Consider the following 24,394-nt stretch of genomic DNA (forward strand, 5'->3'; position numbering starts at 1 on the left):
CATTGGGGCAATTCCTGTCCTGTCCTACAACATATCTGATACATAAAGAGTATATTAAAGAGTAGGCCTATATTAATGCCTTATTTTTTGCAATTCCTATGATATCTGATGGCAAAACCAAAAAGTATGTGAATTATGCTAATTAGCAATCTTAAAACTCTAAATTGAGCTTGGTAAACAAAATGTTTGAATTCAGCACCCTCAAATTGTGTGAAATAGCCCGACTTTTCCTCAAATTTGCCAACAGGACTTTTTCCGAACGTTTGCTAGCTATCTGCTCTCCCTCTAAGATGCGCAAACCAAATTGGAAGAAAACAACACCATTTTACTCAATATTAAACTAATAATACCTATAAATAATAATAAGTCAAAATATTTTTTTTTAAACAAAATCTAACAAAATGCGAGAACAAAGTATGCGCCTATTATATTCTGAAAGATAAACTTGGCTACTAAAACTGCGGCGTAGCCTACTCGTATTCCTACGTATGTATTCGCCTTCTACGTACGTCCAGCTCCCATGGTGCTTTGCGTTTTCTAGCCATCTTGTCGAGTGAGAGGAAGAGAAACGCCGTTAGCTTCAGCTTGTGAAATTCAGCAACAGCAGCCTGTAGATGGGACGGACTGTGCTATAGGGAGGCTAAATTTACTTCCTTTCCGGTAGATATCTGCGTCTGAAGTTGGTCTTTTCTCGTCAAGAGACGGAGATGAACACGAACTTTTTCCCAGGATGATTTACATGCTAGTTCCCAGGTAGGAAAGTGCTTTTGAAGAGGATTGAGCTGACGAACGGGCCCGCCTCGTATTATCGATAGCAGCTGGTTAGCTCTATCTGCGACAGCGGCCTTCTGGCAACTCCGGAGCCGGGACACCAACGTTCGCGACTCTACGGAACAGGCCGACTCTTACAGACAGCTTGCACTCAGTCTGTGGTATTGGGGAGGTAGGTTGGAATCAGTTTGGATAGCGGGGACGCCGTTTTTTGAACGTCCGAGCTTCTTTTTTTTAGTCAGTAAAATGCAACAGGAGTGGAGAGCCATGAAGATGACGTGCAATCGTCACTTTATCAGTTACCAACTGTGAACTTGTTACAGAGTTTGCCAGCTAAGCTAACCAGCTAGCTTTCTGACATATTTCCAAATTGTGCTCTTGAGTTAAGACTCAAACCTCGACACACTTTCATCTTGCTGACGGAGTTAGAGTGGCTCACACCATAGTTTTCAAAATGTCGAAAATGCCGGCTAAGAAGAAAAGCTGTTTTCAGATTACAAGTGTGACACAGGCTCAGGTGGCGGCTAGCAGCATCACTGACGACACCGAGAGTCTGGACGACCCAGACGAATCAAGGACCGAAGACGTGTCATCGGAAATCTTTGACGTGTCCAGGGCCGACTATGACCCGGAGGTGTGTGATATTAGTTCATCGGAGGAAACTCTGAACAACGTGTCGGAGACCGAGGCAAGCTCCTCTGCTATGAAGTCTCATATACCTCAGGATGTGCATATAGCCTCAGTGTCAGGTCCACCTAACGGGGGTGTTGCCTATCGAAACACTGGCCCTGCTCATGCCAACACGCATGTTGTAGGAGGGAATATGCCAGCGACTACGTATGCGGCGCCCATCCCGCAGTCAACAGCGGTTGCCAGTCAGTCATACAGTACTCCGCAGCCCCCCCCTGCTAGTTCAACAACAACTAGCTGCAGTTCGCGCTTCAGAGTCATTAAACTAGATCATGGTACAGGAGAGCCTTTCAAACGGGGTAGATGGACGTGCACAGAGTTCTATGACAAAGATTCTGAAAGTTCTTCTATCAGTAGGACTGTGGATAGCAGTAAGCATGTGGTCACCCTGGACCACAGTGTTGACAAGGACACGGCTGGTTCAGTGGCAACCCACTCAGAGTCTGCATCGGAGAGTGGCTACGTGTCTGCACCCCAAGGTGAGGCACAGAGTTATGGGATCTCGCATCAGGCTTTTGGAGGGGCTTCTCAAAGCTTTGCTGCCTCTGGACTTAATGGTGTGCTTCAAGGCCCGCCAACCTCCATGCATATGCAGAAGTCACCTGGCATGCCTCCTTCCACTCAACCCCAGCAGTTTCCTTACTCCCCCCAGCAACAGCAGCAGCAGCAGCATCATCCCCCCAGCCATAACCTCCCATCAGTGATGCCCCCCACCCAGCTGGACTACAGACAACAGCAGCAGCATCAGTCGACTGTGGCACCCCAGCCTCCAGGCACCACCACATCCACAACGACACACACACTTCCTGTGGCTTCTCTCCCTGTGGGAGCCCCGCTGAGCCAGGGCCCTTCGCCAGTCATGACTCCTGTTGGTGTCCCTCACCATATGCTGGGGCTAGTGTCCCATGTGGGAGATTCGGCAGGACCTGCTGGAGGGTCTCTTTCCAGTGGACAGACAGCATCAGCTCAGGGTCTCCCGCTTCAGCAATCACCTGCTGGGCTTGGTGGCCTGTTTCAGGGTGGACATCCGCAGCAGCCAACGCAGCCCATTGGGCAGGCAGCCCCTACAGCCATGATCCCCGGCATCCTATCTGGCAACCCCACTGCCCCTCACACCATGCCAAGTCAGGCCCTGGCAGGTGGGGTGTTGAGCCAGAGCCAGCCCCAGCCATCGCGGTCAGGGGCGCCACAGAGTGAGGAGACCCGGAGGAAGTCAGATGCCCTACCTCAGCCTACCGGCATGCTGGGAAAAGACGCTGGCAAGTCTGTCATTCCAGAGGGCCTGACGCTAGGAGCACCAGTTGTCAACGCTTTGTTTGGGATTCCCATTTCCATTGATGGGGATGAGGACAGGTAAGGAGGGGAATGAAGCTGGGGGAATGATGTCTCAGCATCCTTGTTGTGTTGTTGTGTGTATGTTCTTATGCTCACTCCTTTGGCACAAGGGGTTGGTTTGTTGGCATGGTGATTTGTGAAACTATGCACTTCTCTTCTGTGTACCATGCAGTGATGTAAGTAGAAGTGTGAGGATCACTCAAGGGGAGGAGAAAATTAAGTCAAAAATGGTCTCTTGCCCCTGTTGTTTTAACATTATGAGGGCACACTGCCACACATGCGTTTATTTTACACTGAATGCCCTCCTCAGTTAACACTTCTGTGAGGTTGTTTGTCACTGACGGTGAATTTGGAAAGCCACTCTAGATTTAGTCATTAAGTAAACTTTACAGGATGGGTGGTGACCCCGGGGCCTGCCAAGCAGTGCCAAGCTAACAGTCATGAGACAGGCTTACGCGATTATAATGATTTGTCACTCCAGATTCACTATGTTGGACTACTTGTCTTGACATGTTTTGCAGTATTAACATGCAGCAAGAGACATATATGGTATATGATAGGGGTATGGCATTTTTGTTTTGGCCAATATAGGCATGATAGAACTGAACATGAGCTCTGGTTAGTTTCTGCTTATGTATCCATCACAGTCCATTCCTGGCGTCTCAAAACTACATTCAAGCGTGCTGTCAGTATTTTTCTTGGTCAGTGTGTGGGATTGGAATGGAGAAGGCCTGGGGGAGATGGTCTGGGCAGAGGATGTTGAGTGTGTGTCTGCATTTGTGTACGTGTTGGGGTGTGGGGGGTTATGTGAGGTCTGACTTCATTGTCCTGAGCAACCTCCCTCAACTTCAAAACCCTCCAATCTCTGTTTACTCTTCTCCAAGATCTTATTGACTTGATGGAAATAGGTCGTTTTGTGGTTGTGTGTTTGTGTGTATGTTTGTTCATGTATGTTTGGTGTGTGTGTGTGTATGTGTGTGTGTTTGATATGTAGGCCGTGTAGAACAGTTCGTGCCCGTGTCCTAATCACTCACACATGTGGTTGAGTGACGTGATCTCAGTGGCCAGCCCCACAGTAGAGTGTGTCACCAGCCTGGCTGCCCCATTACGCCCTCAGAATGGTCGCTGTGCTGACTAACAGATGACTTGTGTTGAAGTTGGGGACTTGCCTACAACAGATTGATAGTTTCCAAATCCCTGTGTCGTATCTTGTGTGTATCTGTGTGTGTGAGTAATTCTGTGTGATGTCTATACAACTCCACCTAAGTGACTCAGTCTCAATTTTTCTGGTCAGTGGACACACGCGCATGCACAGTCGCACACACACACACGCATAGTCGCACACACACACACACACAGTCTCTCCAATAGACACGCACACAAAGACACCCTCTTGTCCTCCCACACACAACTCCCAGAGTGTCAGAGGGCAGTTGTCCTCATTCATGTTTGCGAGCAGGAGTATTTTGCTGCTTGTTTTTGGTTAAGTCATTTGAGGTCTCTAGTGCCAGGTCGGTAACATGGAAGGACTCCACGCCCCCCTTCTACCATTTCAGCACTCTACCCCCTCCTCTACTGCAACCAGAGATGGGAGACTCATGATGCTCACTATTATGAAAGACTGATTGCGCCAAACACTGCCTCCAAAATGCTCGCCAAGCTTGTTATTTGCTTCTGGCCTGAGTTAGTTGAGGCAGCATGACAAGTAAGAACAAAAGATGGGTGTTAGGGGGTTGGTAGGGGGTGAGTAAGTAGGAGAACACACAAAACAGGAAGAGAGAAGAAGAAATAGAAGAGAGAAAGTGGGCAGAAAATGAGAGAAGTCAAGGAGGGTATGTGGAGGCCGGGGGGGGGGGGGGGCGGTGTATGTAGGAGAAGAGGACTCCGTTAGGGGTTAGCACTTGGACTCAGCAAAGTCCTCTCTGATAAACAAACTGGTCTCTGCCAGCCCTGCGGACAAGCTTGGGCTCACAGAGAAGAATGGCTGCCTTTGACTGAAATGGCCTCAGATGGATTATCTCTTTAATTTTTATTCAATTAGAATTCTGGGAACACAATTTTTTTTTTGTCCTTCTCCTGTTGCTCATGTTATTTATCGAGTTTGTCCACATCTTTTAAATTTGGGAGAGTGACATGTACACGTATGCTTGTAGGTGTATGTTTGGAGGTTGAGGGTAAGTTAACTTGCCCCACTAAGCCTGTGGTTGTATTAAGATCAAGGCAGTTTACTGCTAAATGCTATTATCATACCCTGACATTTAGCCATTAAATGGTTGACTTGACTGGCCCCTCACTCTATCTGAATAGGTCAGAGTGTTTAGAGTGAAAATGGGTGTCTCCAGGGCTTTCCTCTCACACCTTGGCACATGAGGGAGAAACACAGCTTTCTGTGTGGTGGAGGGAATAGGCTAGTCGAAAGGCCAGAGTTTTGACATGAATGTTTTCCGACATGAGTTGCTCATACTGACGTTGGACAGTCAAATGTCTGTTGTATGTGTAAAAGGGAGTGGACAAAAGAAAGGAGACCAGGGTAGGGGGACCATGGTGAGCTGTAAAAAGAGATCCTTTTCTCAAACTGAATCTCAGAGGATCCTGATTAGTATGGATCCTTCAGTGAGTATCAGTGGTTCTCCTCATCTTGCTGAGCAGATGAGCAAGTCAGTCAACAGTCTGTCAGTTCAGCTTGATGTTTGCCATTCAACGCATGTTGGCAAGCTTGCTGCTTGCATCTTCTGCTTAGTTTTGCTACAATGTGTGTCTCTTTCTTTCGGTGGTGGCTGTTGGTAGGTGGGCGCTGACAGCCTAGAGGAATGTGTACATTCTGTCCATGGATGAGCATTCCAGGAGTTACCTGTGCATTGTTAACAGGCAAGCTTAAGAGGAAGGTGTTGAAGGAGCCCTTGATGTTCGTGTGTGTGTGGGGTGGGGGTGGGGGGTGGGGGGTGGTTGGTGTCTGGTGCCCAGTCAGCCAGTCCTGACAAGTGATGTCAGCATCAGAGCTTGATGTGTATTACTGATTAGTTTTGTCTTGTTTTCTTTTCTCATTCACTATGATTTTTGGGGCAGTCGTGGCCTACTGGTTAGCGCTTAAGACTTGTAACCGGAGGGTTGCCGGTTCGAACCTCAACCAGTAGGAACGGCTGAAGTGCCCTTGAGCAAGGCACCTAACCCCTCACTGCTCCTCGAGTGCCGCTGTGGCAGGCAGCTCACTGTGTCGGGATTAGTGTGTGCTTCACCTCACTGTGTGTTCACTGTGTGCTGACTGTGTTTCACTAATTCACGGATTGGGATAAATGCAGAGACCACATTTCCCTCACGGGATCAAAAGAGTATATATACTTATACTTATAGTTATATTTATACTTATACTGATTGTTCCTTCTTTTTTCCCCAGGGTTTAGAACATTATTTCAGTGATGGTAATTTTGTTTCAGAATTGTATTGGACAGAGTATGAACGTGCATAAGTGCAAACCGCCGCTTGCAGGCCATTGGGAAGAGGTCTTGATTATTCAACATGCAAGTTCACCCTGATTTTTTTTTTTTTTGTAATGCTACAGAATATTTATCTGTTCTTAAAGAATTGTATGTTATTTTAATAAGGAGTGGATGTTTTCAGATTCAGCGTCCCATAGATGACTAGTTACACCCATCACCTTTCACAGTTTATTATTTTTGGCAACAGTCAAATTGGCAACGCTAAAGCTTTGTAGCATTTATACTTCGATTTCTTTTTAGACTTTTAAAAACGTCTGTTTGAACAGAAAGAGGTGATGCCAATTGTTACATTTTTCATCTTCCCCCCCCAAAAGTAGTTGCTAGTATGACAAATGACTTCCAGTGTTTGTTTTCCTGACCTTTTCAGGCACAGGGTCAATGGTTAGGGCAGCTTACCGTTTGTTTGTGTGGATGAGTGATAATGAGAACTTGTACTGAAACAAGCTTGTAAACTGCCATTCTGGTGTGACGGTACAATGGAAAGGCATGACAGGCATGCTTGTTTAAAAGTATAATTTATGGGAGCGATCTGTGTGAAGGGGAGTAAGGATTGGGTCCCTTCCTGCTCCTCAGCATAGGCAAATTTAAGAATCCTACAAGCACTGACACTGTCTCTCACACAGCTTGCACCCCCCCCTGGCTCTGGCAGCACACACAGGCAGAGAGATAGTGCAGTTGCCAGGGCACTTTGGGAATGAGACAAGGGAGTAGCTCATTTTCCAGAGATAGCTGACCTGCCCAGACCTCCAAAGCTGAATTCCAGGGGCTCTCTGAATGACTCTGATTGTCAGATGTCCTCTGGTCCAATGGCAGGACACTCGTGCCCAACACTCCATTCACAAAGGCCCCAGCCCTCTGTCGGCTGGTCCACTCCACATCGCCAGGGGGTTAATCGCTAGGTCTCAATTAGTGTGCCCCCTCCTCCTGCTCTTCTGCCCTCCACAGTCCTTTTGTGATATTGGCTAATGAATTGGGGCATGGTCAGCATGGATGTCTGTCTGCACTACGACTGACCTGGCTTTCATTTATGCTTCAAACTTCAAAGCTGTCCTGTGAATTGATTTACTTTTTTCCTTAATTTGTGAGTTGTTGGATGGGCTTTTGATGGACACTTTAAAGAATAGGCAAAGGCATAATTGTGGGATTTGTTTTTAAGTCAGGGCATTTGGAGAATTATTCTCCCTCTTCAGGATCATCTGACGTTAAAAGGGTTTGGAACTAGTCTAGCAAACAAACATGCAAACCAACAAAGCCTCTTTGAGCTCCTAATGTAACCTGGTTTACATGAAGCCACACAGAATTGAATCAGTTCAAAAGTATGTCACAAGTATTTCTTCGAAGAACATAGCTGCCCCTATAGACTTGTGTTTATCTAAGAGGTTAACCGTGTCGTTTCCCCTCCTTTAAAGGATAATTCCGGTGTGATTTTGACCTAAAGTGTGTTGAAACATGATAACGAGTGTGAACGTATGTCTCATAGCTCACCTCGGCTTGTCCCCTGCACTCAGAAATCTGGCGCTAGTTAGCCAATGCTACCAACACAGTGTTTCGTTGTGGTGCCTCGGGCATCGGCCTAGCCATGCAAATAAATCACTGTTTTACACCATTTACGAGGCTCAAAGTAGCTCCATACTTCATTGGTAGACTTCCGAGGACCTTGACATTTAAAAGGAGACATAGAGAACTTTTGAAAAAGCACTGGTAGTTTATTTACAAGATGATTTATACAGACAGTACCTTAAGAAATTTTACTGTTCGACGCCATCTTGAATTTAGTCACGATAAGTCGAGCGACGAGTACGAACGAACAGGTATGATAAGGGATCAGATTCCAAAAATAATTCCGTGAAAATGCATGGATTCCAGTTGCTGCTATCATACCTGTTCGTTCGTACACACACTCGGTATCATGTTTCAACACACTTCAGGTCAATATCACACCGAAATTCTCCTTTAACAAGTTCTTGGGTGGATGCTGGATGTAAAGCCTGTTTTGCCCCATTTTTAGTTCCCTTGTCTACAAGGGAGGTCCTGGTTATCACATTTTTTCACACTTTTGTTTCTCTGACAAGGACAGAGAGGAGAGGTGGTGACAAGGTGGTGACAGCAGCCAGGGTAAGAGCTGAATGAAGCGAACAGCACGCATTGTAATCAACAGATATCCTATTACTCTGTTACTGAAATACCTTGGCCTGACTTCGCCAGAGTAGTCTGAGTTATTGCAGCTCTCATACAAGTCTGCAGTGTTGAAGTTGTTATGTATGTTTATGAATGAATATGCTTAGCACTGTATACAATCAAAGTCACTCTACCATATGATGCACCCAGCTTGTCTGTGTGCAAGCACTATGAAATAATTGAGCTGCTAACCTTGTTGGGGTCAGCCTGTTAGGCTAATTCCTTGCCGTACAAATGGATCTGAGCGAACAATATGGGCTTATGGAGGACAAAATATGGTATTTGAAAAGAATATCCACTTTAGAACATCTATTGTGGCCCTGTCAGATAGGATCATGTTTCTTAAGCTGTTCTTCCAGTGGGCAATGCATAACTTTTTGTCTGTTAGACACACCACCCATTGCTAAACCCCTCTATGACTGAACTAAAAGAAACGTTACAGCTTAGGAGGCACATGGTAGCAAACAGGTCCCTCTGAGGTGAGATGACTAACAATGAGCAATGAGGATGTGTGGAAAGCATGGTTTGCTGTTGACTCACTCACACAGGGCCTAGCACCCTGGGTTTCAGCTGCTCTCTTGTATTCTAAAGCATTTCCGTTTGGAATGCTGAGGCACAACATTTAGCGTGAAAAACTGATTTGCACAATAAGAGTACAAGAAAGTTTTCGTCTGCATGAGTGGGTCAGTTTGAGTCAATGATGTATGGTGACTGACTTGTTAGAAACCGTTGTTTCAGCCAGGTACTCTTGCTTCTGAAATGGAAGGTTTAGTCTTGAACCTTACTGAACCGTACTTGAAGACTAAACTGAACTGTTACTGAACCCTACTGCAATATTTATTCAGACTCTTCTTTGACTAACATGGTCTCCACACGGGAAGTTACGTTCAAATCCAAAATAAGGCTGAGAATATAGTCTTGCAGGTTCAAAGCATTTCGCCTACTTCTTCAGTATGTCCTATCTACCACCATTCCTATCCTCTATTCTACTTTCACTCTCTGAAATGCCCCACATGCTTCACCATATTTATCACCGAGGGAAGTCACTAGGCCCTTGGGTGTCTATATTTCCGCCTGTCAGCAGATTGAGCTTTCTGTTCCCCCCTCATGCTGTGCCAGGAAAAGGAAGTGAGTCACAAAGTTTCTAGATGGGGCAAGATGCAGAGTTTAATTCACAGATTTCAAATGAAGTAACAGGCAAATACTATCTTTATGGAAAGTCTGTTGTGTCACTTTGCTGAATGGGCCTATCCTGTCGTGACTAAAGGAGGGAGAATTGAAGACTGCTCTTACACCGTAGTGTTACTGATATGGAGTTACTCATTCTTTTACTCAATGTATTTTCACCAAGGCCACTCGGCTGTACAGGCCCATGCCCAATGTATGTATTTGCTGGCAGCTTGAGTGGTTTTAAAGTGATCGTAGCACTTGGCCAAATTCAGTATCAGGTGAGCTCTAAGTCGAACACACTGTTTTGTGCAAGTTTACCCGAGTAGTAAAAATAATAATAAGACTGTTGACCACTCTCCACCCTGCTGTGCTGTGTGGGAATATCAAAAGTTTTGGCTGCAGGCTGAAATGTGCTGAAGTGTGATTTATATGCTGTATAATTGCTGGTTTCATGTCATTCAGGTTTACCTTTTGTGGTTATCTTGAATTTCTTTCAGATCTTTGACTGTTTATGTCACAAGCTGTGAACCCTGAGGGACTGGTGGTGGCTGGCACCAACATCTGATGTTTCTCATCACATGTATGCAACTGAATTGCTACTTGGTTGGTCTTGTGTAACATGAAGTAGTTTCTCGTCAGCCACTAACTAGTCCAATGACTGCTGCATTGCCTGATGCCTTGATCCTGTAGTCTGATCACTAACAGAATAGAGGACTTAAGTCTTTGTCTGTGCTGGAGTGACACAGGCTTTCAGTCAGAGATCCCTGAAATGTGTTTGGGTTTGGGGTAGAAAAGAAATGAGCATTTGCAACATTTTTAAGCATTTGAGAAAACCCTCTTTTAGGATTAGCCTATGTACAAGGATAACAAGTTTTAACGCCAAGTCCATAAACCTAATCTAAGCCTCAGGCGGCTTTGCATTGTTCTGTGATCTCAAATGGAGTGAAAGAGTTTAGATGATGTCAGTCGTTGACTCACTGTATACACCAAAGATCCTTGATCACTACCGCTTCAACCCTCTCTGTATACACCCTGCTATAAACACTTGAAAGAATTTTCTCTACAGTTCAGTGCTGATGGTCACCCTGAGTTTTTTATTTTTATCCAGTACCATAGGATATACAGTATGTGTGTTAAAAACCATTTTCAATACCAGGCACCCCACACTCAATGTGACATGGCCACTAGATTTTGAGGAGTTCAAGTGGACATGATGGCGATCTAGGCTCCTACAAGCATTTGGCACCTCTGCATGGTAATTCTTGAAGTGTGAAGACCTGTTACTCATCAGGCATCACTGAGAAATATAATCTACATGTTGTAGGTCACACTTACTTGCATGAAAGAGTTTGGTCACTAGTCCTTTTGAGTCAGGTTTTTTTTTTTTTTTTTTGAAGTTGGGGTGTGCTTTTAGCAGGTTGATATTTTTTTATTATATTTTTTATGTTGTTGTATACACTTGAAAAGAAGCAAAGATGAACCAGAACTCAGAGTGTCTCTGGAATCATAGCTTCATTTAGCAGGTTATGTTGATTATGACCTCACATTTCAATATTGAGGGAGTTGGACGGCTTGTTTTTATAGTAAATAGGTTGAGAATATTGCTCTGTATATGAAGGCGAATCAATAATAGACTGGAGTTCTGTATGAATGCACTTTCGACATGGCAAGTTTCGTCTTGAGTGACTGCTTCAAGCATCGCCCCAAATCTTCCCAGTGAGTCTGAAACAGTGCTTTGCATTTAACCATCTGAGGTGGTTACTATTTAACCTAGTAACCACCTCATGATTAGTCATGGTTCATTTCACACCAGGTGTTCATCATCATACAAACATTGTAATTACCACATGACTAAAGAGGAAGAGGATGGTTTCTGTTTGCAATGATGGTCTAGTGTCATCATGTGGAGTAGGTGGTGTTATTCATCTATGCCAGGGGTGGGCAAACTTTTTGGCTCAAGGGCCACATTGGGTTCTGAAAATTGATTTTGTTTTTAGCCTATCATAGTTTAGTTCTCAATGATCTTCTGCCAACTCTGCTCCGCTAGGGCTACTGCTGTACCTAAGGCTGTGCCCTATCACAATTTATAAATGGTCAGTAGTGGGAACTACTGTTGCCTTCATGATTTCCTTTTTAAAGTTTCTTATAAGGAGATATCAATTATCAACCATGACAAGCCAGCTGGAACCTGCCGTGCTCTCTCCCTTTCGTGAGCGCTCAGACGCGTTCACAATTAAATGGAGTAGCATAACGTTCAAGTTAGATCTGCTTGCTGCTGCAAAAGAGATTACAAAGAGTAGGCCCGTCATCTCTATGTTACATGATGTTTTGACATCGACATTGTAAACGTTCTCTAAGAAGAGTGAAAAGAAGTTTGCAGTAAAGATAACCAACTTTGTCTCTATTGCAAGAAAAAACTAAATTAAATGTTCGGCGGACCGGATCCGGCCCGCGGGCCACAGTTTGCCCACCCCTGATCTATGCTGTGTGCAAACGTGACACTCATGATCTTATGCACTTGACTTCTACTACCACAGTTAGTTATCTTCCTGGCAGGCAGACCGAACCCACACCCTTGGACACAAATTGTGTTACACCCACAGATTTGTGTTGAGCCCTTGCCCTTTAGTCCACAAGGCTCTAGGCACTTCTGAGATTGGCCCCATTGGTTTATCCCCTCTTCCCAAAATGCCAAACCTTTGAGCATGCAAAACATTACCGCTGGTTTTCCATCATTATGAGCTGTAGCTCATCCCTTTGGGGTATCTAACCCTATTTTGTCCAACACCCTCCTCTTCTAACAGTGGCTTGATCTCTGTCCTTAACCAAGGCTTAAGATGCTGAAAAGGATTTATCTAGAGCTGTGCCTCCCCAAAGACTGCATGCAACCTGCTTACTCCTAATAAATCCCTTAAATGTTTTTGTTTTCGTACACCCACTCCTAAGCCTCCCTGCCGTAGAATGTCTCACTTTCACGGCAAACTGTTATTGTACAGTTATGCGTCAGTCAGGCATTTCCTTTTTTCCTCTCTAGGTTTTTGATACTCCAATTTCATCCTGCTCAGTCATTTCATGGGGACCCTACAAATACCCCTGCCATGAAAAGAAGCTAAAAGGCTAACAGGAGGGCATGTTATGTAATGCAGTTGGGCATATGAAAGGGCAGCCAAAAGTCTCTTTTTGTGCAGGGGATTTAATCTTAGAACAGTTCTGCTCCGGTTCTCTCAGTTCCCTCTGCCCCTGCTTTCTAAAGAGGCATTGTGGAGTGGAGCTTCGATATTTACAAAACCTGTTCTTCTCTAATCCCCTGTCAGGTCCCTGTCCCCAGGCCAACTCTCTCAATATCGCTCGCTTGCGCTCACCCCACCACCCCTTGTTTTTTTTTCTTGCTTGCCTTTGCGCAATCTTTCTCACTCATGTTTGTCATCCATATTCATCTCGGTCATTGCTCCTCTCATAGCCCTCGTGTCCAGGGTCTTCCACTCACGCTTGACTTTGCAGTGTGATCACCTTCTTTCCTGTACATCATCTTAAAGGTTGTATCAGCGATGGCGGCGTAACGTCACTTCTGTTGACGTTCAAACAAAACAGAGAGCTAGCTCGTTACTCCCTCCCCCTCCCTCCTGTGCAATTGAAACTCTCCTGAACGCGCATCTCGTTGGTTATTGGTTGAAACACATTTTTTTGCCTTTGAGAGGGTTGCCAACCCTTGTTGGTAGCAATTGTTTTTGTGTACAGATCTCGGAGCCTACAGAGACGCGTTTTTTTGACGGCCTGCTTATGGGACGGGCAGCTAGCGGATTGTTAGGAAAGATTAGATGAATGTGATCATTTATGTTTGGGCCTTTTTTGGGCCTGCAATCGCTGATACAACCTTTAATCCTTCTTAACTCATTTTAAGACATTGAAGTGGGTGCTTCATGCTTCATCATTTCACTCAGTCTCACGTTAAACTCACACTTTTATTGTCATGCACTCCTGTCTTGTTTCAGTACAGAATGAGTCAGACCTGTTAATCTGCCATCACACTCTCCTCTGGAGTACCCTTATCTTTCTTTCGCTATCCTTGTTTCGCTGGAAGGCACATGCACGGTCAGAATGTGTCTCGTATGAGCAGGAGTCATTGCCTGTGTTAATGACCCAACAGTCTTTGCACTTCTGAAGCAAGTCTCCTGGCAGGTAAGGCATTACCTAGCTGACTTTACAGCCTGGGGTCGGTAAATGTGTCCAACAAATCGGCACTTGCAAGAAATGCGCCTGGTTGGCTTCACAGGTCATTGCTATTTGGGTCATTGTGCTGTTGTAAATTACTCTCCGCCCTGAAGGTGTCACGTGCATGCACACCTCTGCAAGTAATAATCCAAAGCATGTGTTTTCAGTGTGGTTATTGTCAGCTAGTGAGAAAATGGGGCATTCTTCATTAAAGTAACTCCAAAGAACTTTTCCTCTGTCGCACGCACGCTATTTGTTTATCCAGCAGCTTTGTAAATAAAGATGTCCATAGACAAGGTAGAATATGTTAACCTGACTCTCGCCAGATGAATTTTGTGCCGCCTAGCTCCACTCATCCATCTGGGATTGATCCATTGGAGTGGTGCTTCAGCAGGCTGGGCCTTATTAAAAATCCTTGCATAAGATTGGATAAGCCACTTGTCTGTCATCTATTGACGTGCTACTTCAACCACTCACATCGAAGCCAACCCGTGACGCTGAGAACAGTCTCACAGTCGCTTCTACGCTAGCATCTATGAAACTCCCGCCCTGCATCCTGATTGGCTCTACCATACAATCTCGTGCTGAAATCACTCTCAATGGAACCGATCCCAGATGGATGTGAGTGGAGCTAGGCGGAGCTAGGTGGAACTAAATTTATCTGGCGAGAGTCAGGTTAAGAATATGTTGCATGATTTTATAAAAGTAGGCTACGATGTATTGCGACTAAATGCAAGTCAAATTTGTAGTTTCTTATGTCTCATTCCATCGAACTACAGATCCGCTACCCGATCTGGCAAACTTACATAGTGTGCTTATAGCCGATAGAGGGCCGCGAAGCGAATGCAGAAGTGCCGTTCACCCTGTTACGAGTTGATGAACCACGGAAACAATTTTGGAAACATTATTTTAAGGTATAAAAAAGTCTTTGGTGTTGCTTTAAGACTAGGAATGCCACATTTCAAGACAGTCAAGCACTGGTTAAATATTGGTGGGGGACCGTGTTCTGTTGAACATAAAAGTTATTGTATTTCATGGTATTTCACTCCTTAAAGGTTGTATTTTGCCTTTTAGTGGTTGGCAACACTTGTTGGTAGCAATTGCTTTTGTGTGCAGATCTCAGAGCCTAGGCTGCCTCCAGAGATGCGTTTTTTTGACGACCTGCTTATGGGGCGGGCAGCTAGCGGATCGTTAGGAAAAATTAGACGAATGTGATCATTTATGTTTGGGCCTGCAATCGCTGATACAACCTTTAGTGAATCATTGTGTGATTAAGGGTTCCTGACAGATGTTGCTTAACCTACGTTGTTTTCATTCTGTTGCCCAGTCAAAACCAGATGATGAATATCTTATTATACCTGCTAACCTTGAGCAAGAAAGTATGTAGAGAATTTTTCACTTTGTTTGTGGTAGGTTAAACTCAACATTCACGTTGGCCCACTTCTCAGTCACTACTCAAAAGAAAGGCGCTGAGCTGACCTCTCTCTAGGAATTAATGGATGGCTCAGACCCCGTTTACACGAGCATGTGTATTTTTATAAACTAAGACATTTCCCTACGTTTGAGCCTTTCATTTAGACGCAAACGGAGAATTCGCCCCGTTTAGGAAAATACCCTGCTTCGTGTAAACGTAGTCTCAGTCCTCAGCATGCCTCCAGTGATCTCTTTAAAGCGCTGTGCATGAAGCTGTTGACATGAGTGCACCAAAATTTTTTGTCACTTGCCCACACACACACCAGCGCGGATAATATCATTTGATATAACAAATATTTTGATAAACAGTGGATTTTAATGAACGGCGCAGACAAAAATAGAACTGAATCGTAATCTACAAGGTGGCGCCGAAAGGTTTCGGTGGTGATATGCGGGGTAAGGTGGTACTAGCAACAATGGAATCTTAAGTAATCAAATGTGAAAAGCAGAGTGGGCCGTTCCATGTCGGTGCCTATCCTAGCCCAAGATGCTGGCCTCTGATCACTGTCCTGGTTTTTCAAAATCATAATGAAAGAAATTTGTTTAGACCTGCTCACTCTTATCAGCCTGTATCTTGTCTTTCTTACTCTCATTTACACGCTCATCCTGCAGTATCATTTTTCCCTTTCCTCGTAATCCTCGAACGATACGTGATAAAAGGTTGAACTTAAGTTGAACTGTGAGGTTAAACTGTATGGTTCAACCTATATTAACAAATATGTTGAACATGGGTTGAACTATTTAGACTGTGAATAGGTTCACAGTCCAGGTTTCAATCACTCCATGCACAAAAGGACTGACCTCACCTAGTCCTCCAAGTCCACTCCCCCAACCCCAATACCCACCTCTGTGTTGGCCATGCTCTGTCAAAATTGGGGCCCTCTGCTGGGGGGACATGTCTCTAGATGGTCCTCTGGGTCTGTCCCACTCAGATCACCATTTATGGATAAAAGAGGAACGGCCTTTTTGTTAACCATTTGTGGAGAGTATGTAGGCTAACTACTTGTGAAAACGGCACTTCTCCTACCAGCAGCACCACCGTTTATCATTTCATGGGGGGTTTTGTTGGCCTACCTGTAAAAAGAGGCCACATTTTTTTCTATTTCAGAGACTTCGGTCTGAAGTCATTGAGGGGAAGTATACCTTTACTAACCAATGAGTAGTATGTGAATCAATCATTTTAAGAGAAGCTGCACTCACTGTTAACTGTTTCTTTTATAGGGGCTTGACATTCAAGTGTTGTCTCGCTGAAACAGCTAGGCCCTCTGCTTTTAGGAATAGTTCCTCATAGACCATTTTAGGCGCTGACTTTCTCGGAACCATTTCTTCTAAGGTTCCTCATCTCATCTGTAAAGGAGAACTGCAGCTAGTCTTAAATGCCCTCCCTTTACTTAATACATAAATAAATTCCTGTAAAACACTGGCCTGCACGTGTGCACATAGTGTTCATTGTCGGGATGTGTTATGTGAGGGATCATCTTATGACTTTGCTTTAAGGTTTTCTAAACGAAACTTCAAAACATAGCCTAGCCTCGTCAAAAGATGGAGCCAACTCTTGAGAGTAGCCTATAGGGGAAAACCGGCACAATCTTAACAGTTCTCCATTTTCTCAGTTCAAACCTGATTTACACAGAGACGATAGACTTGAAAGCTGTGAAAATTGGCAAAAAAGAAGACATATAACAGTTCCTATTCTTGGAACTATTTAATAGGTCTGCAGGCATAGGACAATGATTTAAAGTTAAAAACAAAGAAAGAGGGGAAAACTTCATGAGTATCACAGTCAGTCACCTTTCACATTGAAACAACTTGACGGTAGATGGAGAAATCACTACAAACTTGAAGCTGATAGAATCATAACTTTGCCCATTTTAAAGCACAATCCTTTTTTGACATGAACACTTCAACCCAAAATGAGATTTCATTTTTGTGTATGATGCTCATGATGGGTGTAGGTGATTTGGAAAAATAGATCTAACAATTTTCAATGAATAAAAGTGAAATTTATACTATCTTACCGAGTTTATAATGTGCTTTCTACACATTTTTGCATGCTTTCTATTCTATCTATTATTTATTTTTCTTCCTTGCTTGCTTTCTACTTCTGATTTGTATCTTACATTTTCCTTCTGATCCTGTCTGTTCTGGTGGTAATTCTTTCCTCTTATGTCTGATTCCCCACTGTCAAACAGGAACCCATCTACGGCTTTCTTCCAAGCTTTCCAAACTAGCAAGTTGCGGGAGTTAAAGCCCTTGGGTGATAGGTATGGCTCTGTATGTGTTTGCATTTTTTGGGGAATATTGATGTTTTAGTCACATGTGAATGGGCTTGCGGGGAGCATGCCATCATGGTTCTCTCATTTCTCTCACTCACATGCATTAGCAGGGTTTTCTCAAGGTTGTTAACACTTCGGATCTCCCAGTCATAAGACACAAGCGCTCAGGTTTCCTACGGCCAGCCAAAACCAGTATAAGTTCTGTGGGCTGATGCCAGAGTTGAGGTCTGTAAATAGCAAAAATGACATATGAAAATCATGGAAGAAACCTGAGAAACCTTGCACCGTTTTTGTAAGCTCTGTGCAGACCCTGGAAGGGACCCAGCTTTATGAGCTGAGAGGTGGTTCACCTTAAGTGGCCCCTCCATCACCATGTTGGAGTCCTGTTGCTGTAAAGACTTGAGTTAGGCACAGAGTAACAAAAACGAAAGTTGAATGTGGGTAGATATCCACCCCTTCAGGAGGACTTAAACCACTGGTCTACTAATGGCTTCTGATTCCTAACAAAGTTAATGATACTCATTGAAATCTCCATAACATTCTCTACAGCCCATCTATCCGTCAGTCTTGTATTTGCAACTTTTTTTAATTTTTTTTTTATTTTTATTATTACCATTGTTTGTTGTTGTCAACTTTGATGTAACTCACATTGTGGTGAATAGTTGCCTGGTAATGTAGCCAAATGGGTGCATGTACATCAGGTGCACATCAATTTTTTTGCGTGTTTCACTGATGTGGTGTGACGGTCTGGGAAACAAATTATTTACTGCCTTATGATGAATAAGTGGGATGAGATGAGAGCCTTTCCAAATAGGCTTCATGTTCGATCATGCTTGTATTGGAGAAGCAGCTTGCCATACACACATTTTTGAATTGTGTGTTTGACATTTTGCCAAATGCTATGCAGCAGGATTCTTGCCAGCATTTGAATGTGGGTCACATTAGAAGAATTTTGGCTCATTGTGCCCTCGCAGTCTCCCTTGAGCCGTTTTGTTAGGTGTTAAGTTTTGTGAATACTGAACTATCCATCACTACATCGAACAATTCTGACACAACAGAGGACCTGTTACTTGAGGTAGATATTTTAAACTTCTTACAGGGCGTATTTGAGAAGTTGTATTCCTCGCAGGTACCTCTGGAAAGGGACTAAAGGCTAAACAGAATTCTTTAACTGTCGTTTATGCATTCTGTGCAGTAAAATGGCTACAGAGTCTGTTACTGTTGTGGAAGTAAGGGCCAGCATTTTAAAACAAGAAAAAACATTTGTGAAATTTGTGAAAATTCGGATTTAGATCTCCAGAATTTCAGTCTTTTCCTATTTATTCTTGAATTACATTTAAACAACGGGGATTGTGAGTCCTGATGTCATCCCCCACCCCTACCCCTTTCCCTTTCCCTTTCTAATCCAAGCTTCTTTTGTATGTGCGAGGCCCCTCATTCTGGGTGGTGGTTGGTTGATCCACCTGCTTGTCAGACAGGGGAGGGACCAAGCTCTCAGGAGACGTGCAGCAGGGCACGTCCCTAGGACCCCGTGAGGTCAAAGTTCCCTTATCTAAAAATGCCTTTTTTAGTTGAGTTTTTTTTTATTTATTTATTTATTTTTTTCCAATGTCTTTCCCAACATTGCCTGCACACACTTTTTTGGCTGACAGTTGATTTACTGTTTTTTTTTTTTTCTCACCACTGTATTCCCTTGAGGGTTTCCAGAGTAGTTATCCTAATGGTATGAGTTTTGAGCTTTAGCCCAGTAAAGCCATCAAATAAGCAGGCATGTCATCCGAACAGAAGCCGTTTATTAATTTGCCCGATAGGGCTGTGAGTCACTTTGTGGCTTTTTTGTTCTTGTTTTTTTTATTATTATTTCAGAGCCTGTACTTGCCTGGCTTGTGTTTCCTGAATCTTGTTTCCTTTTCAAAATCAAATGCATTGGAAAAAGTTTTTTTTATGTTTCCCTGATCTTGTACATACGGTGAAACATGCAACTAAAAAAGAGAAGAAGAAAAGATCAAACCATTGTTTAGTCAAGTTGATTGTTGTCCCTCCTGCTTTCCCTCCAGTATTTACGTTATACGTTTTGTTCAACAGAGCTGAGAAAACAAATACCCCTGTTTATGTTTGGTCTGTACATGTCACTTGTTAGGTAATGCTATTCACAAGGAGTCACAGAAGTGCTCCATCCCACATCAGAACTGGGGTATTATGAGGCCAATGGCCTAATGTGTCTGCTCAACTCCCATCTCTATTTTTCCCAAGTCAGTGGTTCTTTCTGCCATCATCCACCCGGGGATGAGTTCATTTTTGATCGTTTAATTGGATACGACCATGTTTATCCTCTCTGTAAACATTCCAAGAAGGCTGCAGCGATGTCTGGCTGAAAGGAGACCATTGTCGGGGCTAGAAGGGGAGAAAAAAAAATGAGGTGGCCGTAAACAGGACGAGAGGTAGCGGTTTTTATAACCCTGCCGCCCAAATAAAAGATTTTGTGATTATGGGTCATAAAGTAGGGGAAAGATTTAAGTGTCTGCTAAACGTACCTGAGTAAGTCCCCATTTAGTAAGGGGTCAGTAATTTGCTCCAGACTTGTTTCTGGTCTAGAGATTCGATGGCAAGAGGAGGTGTGTCTAGTTGTACACACTGTCTAGCAGTATGAGGTATGGTGTGGGTTAGCTGGTGATGGGTTTTAAAAGCTGGACTCTAATTAAATAAGTGATCTGTGAACACCACATTAAAGGTGCAACATTTACCCACAGTGCACCTTCACAGCTTCTGAAGTAGGTCAAAAGTCGACATTTCAGATAGAAAAAAAAGATTAGTTCTCAGTAACTCTAAAACATGTTTTCCTGAGTATGTTATATAAGCATTCTATGAATTGGTGTTGTTAAGTCATATTTGTAACAGAATTAAATGTAATATAATTACAAAGTAAATAAATGGAAAAAAACAGTAGATCAAATCATACATGTACCAGGTGGTAGAGTAGTGGTGAAGGAGCTGGGCTAGAATGCGGTAGCCTGAAAAGTTCTGAAAAGTATGGGTTCAATTTGGCTTCCACCGCTGTGCCCTTGAGCACTTAACCAGGGACAATGTAGTCCCTTGAAATAGAACTGACATATGTTAAATGAATAAATGTAAACGGACCCTAAACTTCTCATTAATTTGTAGTAGCCTACTCATCAATGCAAATGCTAAGGTTCAGTGACCGTAAACTGTCTCCTGACTGCCCAACACCTTAATAATAACCATCTGAGGGTGTCAGGCTCTCACACTCCTGCCTGGTTGTAGAAAACTAGTAGTCCCAGTACAGACACATTCTGCAGTGCTGCTAACACCTTCCACATGGCAAGGGCTGTTGAAAGGGCACACTTTCTTTGGGCGTCAGTTTAAGCAGAAGGTTCTGCAGCACATTACTCAAGTTACTAAATAGAGAATGCCTCTTGAAAGAAACTAAGCTAAGCCAAGAAATGTATTAGGGGATGTAAATATTACCATCAACTTGATGAATGGTTACGCAAGAGACCTGGGCTTTTCCTGAAAGTGTGTGTGGGGGGGGGGGGGGGTGTAGGTGTATGGCTCGCTTAAACAACCTTTGACCTTTATTGGCCAAGCATTAAGGCAAGGATGAAGAAGGCAAAACATGGAAGAGAAGAAATAGATCACATGAAAAACACGAACACATCTTTTTTTTTTTCTTAATTCAGAGAAAAGACCTTCTACATCACCAACATCTAAGAGCAGGCCAGTGATTTTCTTTCCCCTCCAAAAAAATAAATAATACAGATTCAATTTAAATAAATAAAGTGTTGAAAGGTACCCTAGAACAACTCTGGGGACCCTTTTTAAGACCCAATGTTCCACCAGATGGGGCTATATTCTCCGTTAAAGCCAGGTAGGTTTTTTTTGAGAATTTGCAAAAGATTTTTGTAGCTGTATAAAAAAGTAAATTTATCAGGACTAATATTAATTGGTTTACATCAGTGGTTCGCAACCTTTTTTCAGTGATGTACCCCCTGTGAAATATTTTTTCAGACAAGCACCCCCTAACCAGCGCAAAGCATTTTTAGTTGAGAAGACTTAAAACAGAGCACTGTGTCATGAGTGTCAAATTAATACATACAAAATTCAAACATTTGGAAAAAAAATATTTTGAACATTTTAAATTTTAATAATCCATGACTAAATGTATTGCAAATGATTCAAACTAATGTAGTGAAAACAATGACCATATAACTATTTAATACTATTAAATGAACCAATTAAAACTTCATAAATATGCAAAACACTCATTTGTAGTGTTCTCTCTTGAACTATAAAAAGATATAATTTAAAAAAAAAGAAAGAAATAATTAACTTAATTCTAAATAAAGATTTGTGCACATAAAATAATTATCAACACATTTTGTGTGCACATAAAAATCATTATCAGATTAGTTTTTAAAGTATTTTTGCATGGATTCTATATATATATATATATATATATATATATATATATATATATGTATGTGTGTGTTTGTATGTATGTGTGTATATTTTAAAATCTCACGTACCCCCATTTGAGAACCACTGGTTTACAATTTGGTAAGCATTTTTGGTTGGTACTGCATTGAGAGAACACAGACTAAAGAAATCATCTGCTCAGAATAAGCAGCCAAAAAAACATGAAAGGTCCTATTTATTAATGTGGTCTTCGATCTTGCTCTAAATTTGAACACACACAGATCATGAGCTGTGTGTTCAATTTCAAGTCTCATGCAGTCTGATGTTTTTGTCATAGCATGTTTATAAAATGGACTTTTCATGTAATATTCAAATTTAATTCATGTGGTTAGGACCGTTAATGACTACTGTCACCCATAACAGCCAGTGGCGTGTGTGTGTGTGTGTGTGTGTGTGTGTGTGTGTGTGTGTGTGTGTGTGTGTGTGTGTGTGTGTGTGTGTGTGTGTGTGTGTGTGTGTGTGTGTGTGTGTGTGTGTGTGTGTGTGTGTGTGTGTGTGTGTGTGTGTGTGTGTGTGTGTGTGTGTGTGTGTGTGTGTGTGTACTGTTGTTTTATCAAAGAAATAAGGCTTGTGTGCTGTTCGTATCAAAACACCCCTCAGGAACGCAACCCTGTCTGGCCTCAGGCGATGTGTCCTGCCACGGGATGTCCGTTCCTGCCCCAGCCTCTCCACCTGTGCCCCTTCCCAGCTGTTCGTGAAGGCTCCGCTCAGATTATGCAACAAGAGCAAAGAATGGGGAGCGAATTAGTGCTCTGGCTGTATTTACGAAACCTCTGACTCTGTTTACAGCAACGGACTGGAGGGGGATGATGGACAGCCTACCCATGACTCTGATTTAAGGGCTGTAACGAGCTCTCGAGCCTCCGGCAGGGCATCCCAGGGGGGGGGGGGGGCCTGGGATATTTGGGTGAAAAGCCTGCCTGGGTTACAACAGGCAAGTGAGCGTCCTTTGACATTCCATTCAGCTCTTGAGAATGAAATTCATCATTATCATGCAAAGCTGTTACATAAGCTTGTTGGTGTGAGGTTTGGCACTGGTACAGCTTCACTTGTGAAATCAAGAGCTTGCTTTACGACTCAATTCAAATCAAACGACTTTGATTTCTTGGGAGTATGTTGGGGGGTGGAGTGGTTGGTGTGGTATCGTCTGTGTCCGTGTGTGTACGTACATGCGAGGGCGTGATATCCTGGCACCAGGTCACCTGGCTGTGGCCTGATGGCTCTAGGGTTAGCCTTGGAACGTGTACTTCCATGTGCCCCCTGGGGTGAACATGTTTCTCAGAATTTGCACATTGGATCCAGAGGACAGGCTGTCTTTGCAGCCCCATCCTTGGCCACGAGTGACCACAACCAACCCTCAGACCATGTCCAGCAAGCTTGCCCTGAAATAACCTACAGCTTGTAAATAAACGTCCCACCACTAGTTAATCTCAGGACCATTTCTCGCATAACATCTGTAGACAGTCTTAAGTTCTTTATTACATTACTTTACATTACATTTAGCAGACACTTACATATGTCAGCTATGTTACAAGGGATCACATTTTCCCTGGAGAAACTTGGGGTTAAGTGCCTTGCTCAAGCCAGGAATTGAACCGACAACTTTCAGGCTACTGCACGCTAGCCCAGCTCCTTAACCACTACACTAACACCGTCCCCTTTATCAGCAGTCTGTACCCATTTGGTGGTGGTGCCATGGAATATCAGCTCAGACCTATGACATGTTTATCGGAGAGGCCATTGTTGAGCCCATTGGGATCATTTGGGTGATTACCCATTAGCATACAAAAGTGAAGAGCCTTAATCATACATTTGCATGTAAATGCGATCGACAGCAGGCTCAGCTTTTTAGATGATCAGGACACCTCGGCTACAGCAAGTAGAGAGGGATGTTTTGCTTTAAAGCTCCCCATGTATGTGTTTTTTGTTTTGGAAAAATAAAATGTATGTGTGTGTGTGTGTGTGTGTGTGTGTTTAATCAAGAACAGATTTTGAGTAGGTGTTTTGAAAAAAAAAAAAGTGATATGATGGTCTCTGCAGGGTCAGTGCTTGACATGTTTTGGTCCCCAGCAGGGTTTTCTTGGTGGTGACACAGCAAGTTGTCCTTACATAAGCAGTTCATATGCCTTCTAGAAGAATATGTACAGGCACCATTGTTGTTGGGTTTTTTTTTGGGAGGGGGGCACTGTTTTGCCTCATTCTCTAAGAATGGGATACCATCACAAACACACACCATCATTAATCCAAATGTGATGTTGACAATGTTGTCACGGCTCCGGCATTGATAAACACATTCCC

The 24,394-nt window shown here is 43.4% G+C and overlaps 1 protein-coding gene across 1 annotated transcript in view; it reads left to right on the forward strand.

Moving 5' to 3' along the window:
- Nucleotides 1–569: 569 nt before the first annotated feature.
- The window catches only part of tsc22d2 (TSC22 domain family 2), a 29,763-nt gene continuing 5,938 nt past the window's right edge, over nt 570–24,394 (forward strand). Inside the window, exon 1 of the mRNA XM_076278830.1 lies at nt 570–2,814. Within this exon, the coding sequence (XP_076134945.1) occupies nt 1,226–2,814 (1,589 nt within the window). The 5' untranslated portion in view covers nt 570–1,225. The remainder of the gene's footprint in view (nt 2,815–24,394) is intronic.

Source organism: Alosa pseudoharengus, unplaced genomic scaffold, assembly GCF_046254945.1.
Source record: "Alosa pseudoharengus isolate Yale_2024_CS ecotype anadromous, Long Island Sound unplaced genomic scaffold, YU_APseudo_1.1 YU_APseudo_1.1_scf_11, whole genome shotgun sequence".
Taxonomy (NCBI): Eukaryota; Metazoa; Chordata; class Actinopteri; order Clupeiformes; family Clupeidae; genus Alosa; species Alosa pseudoharengus.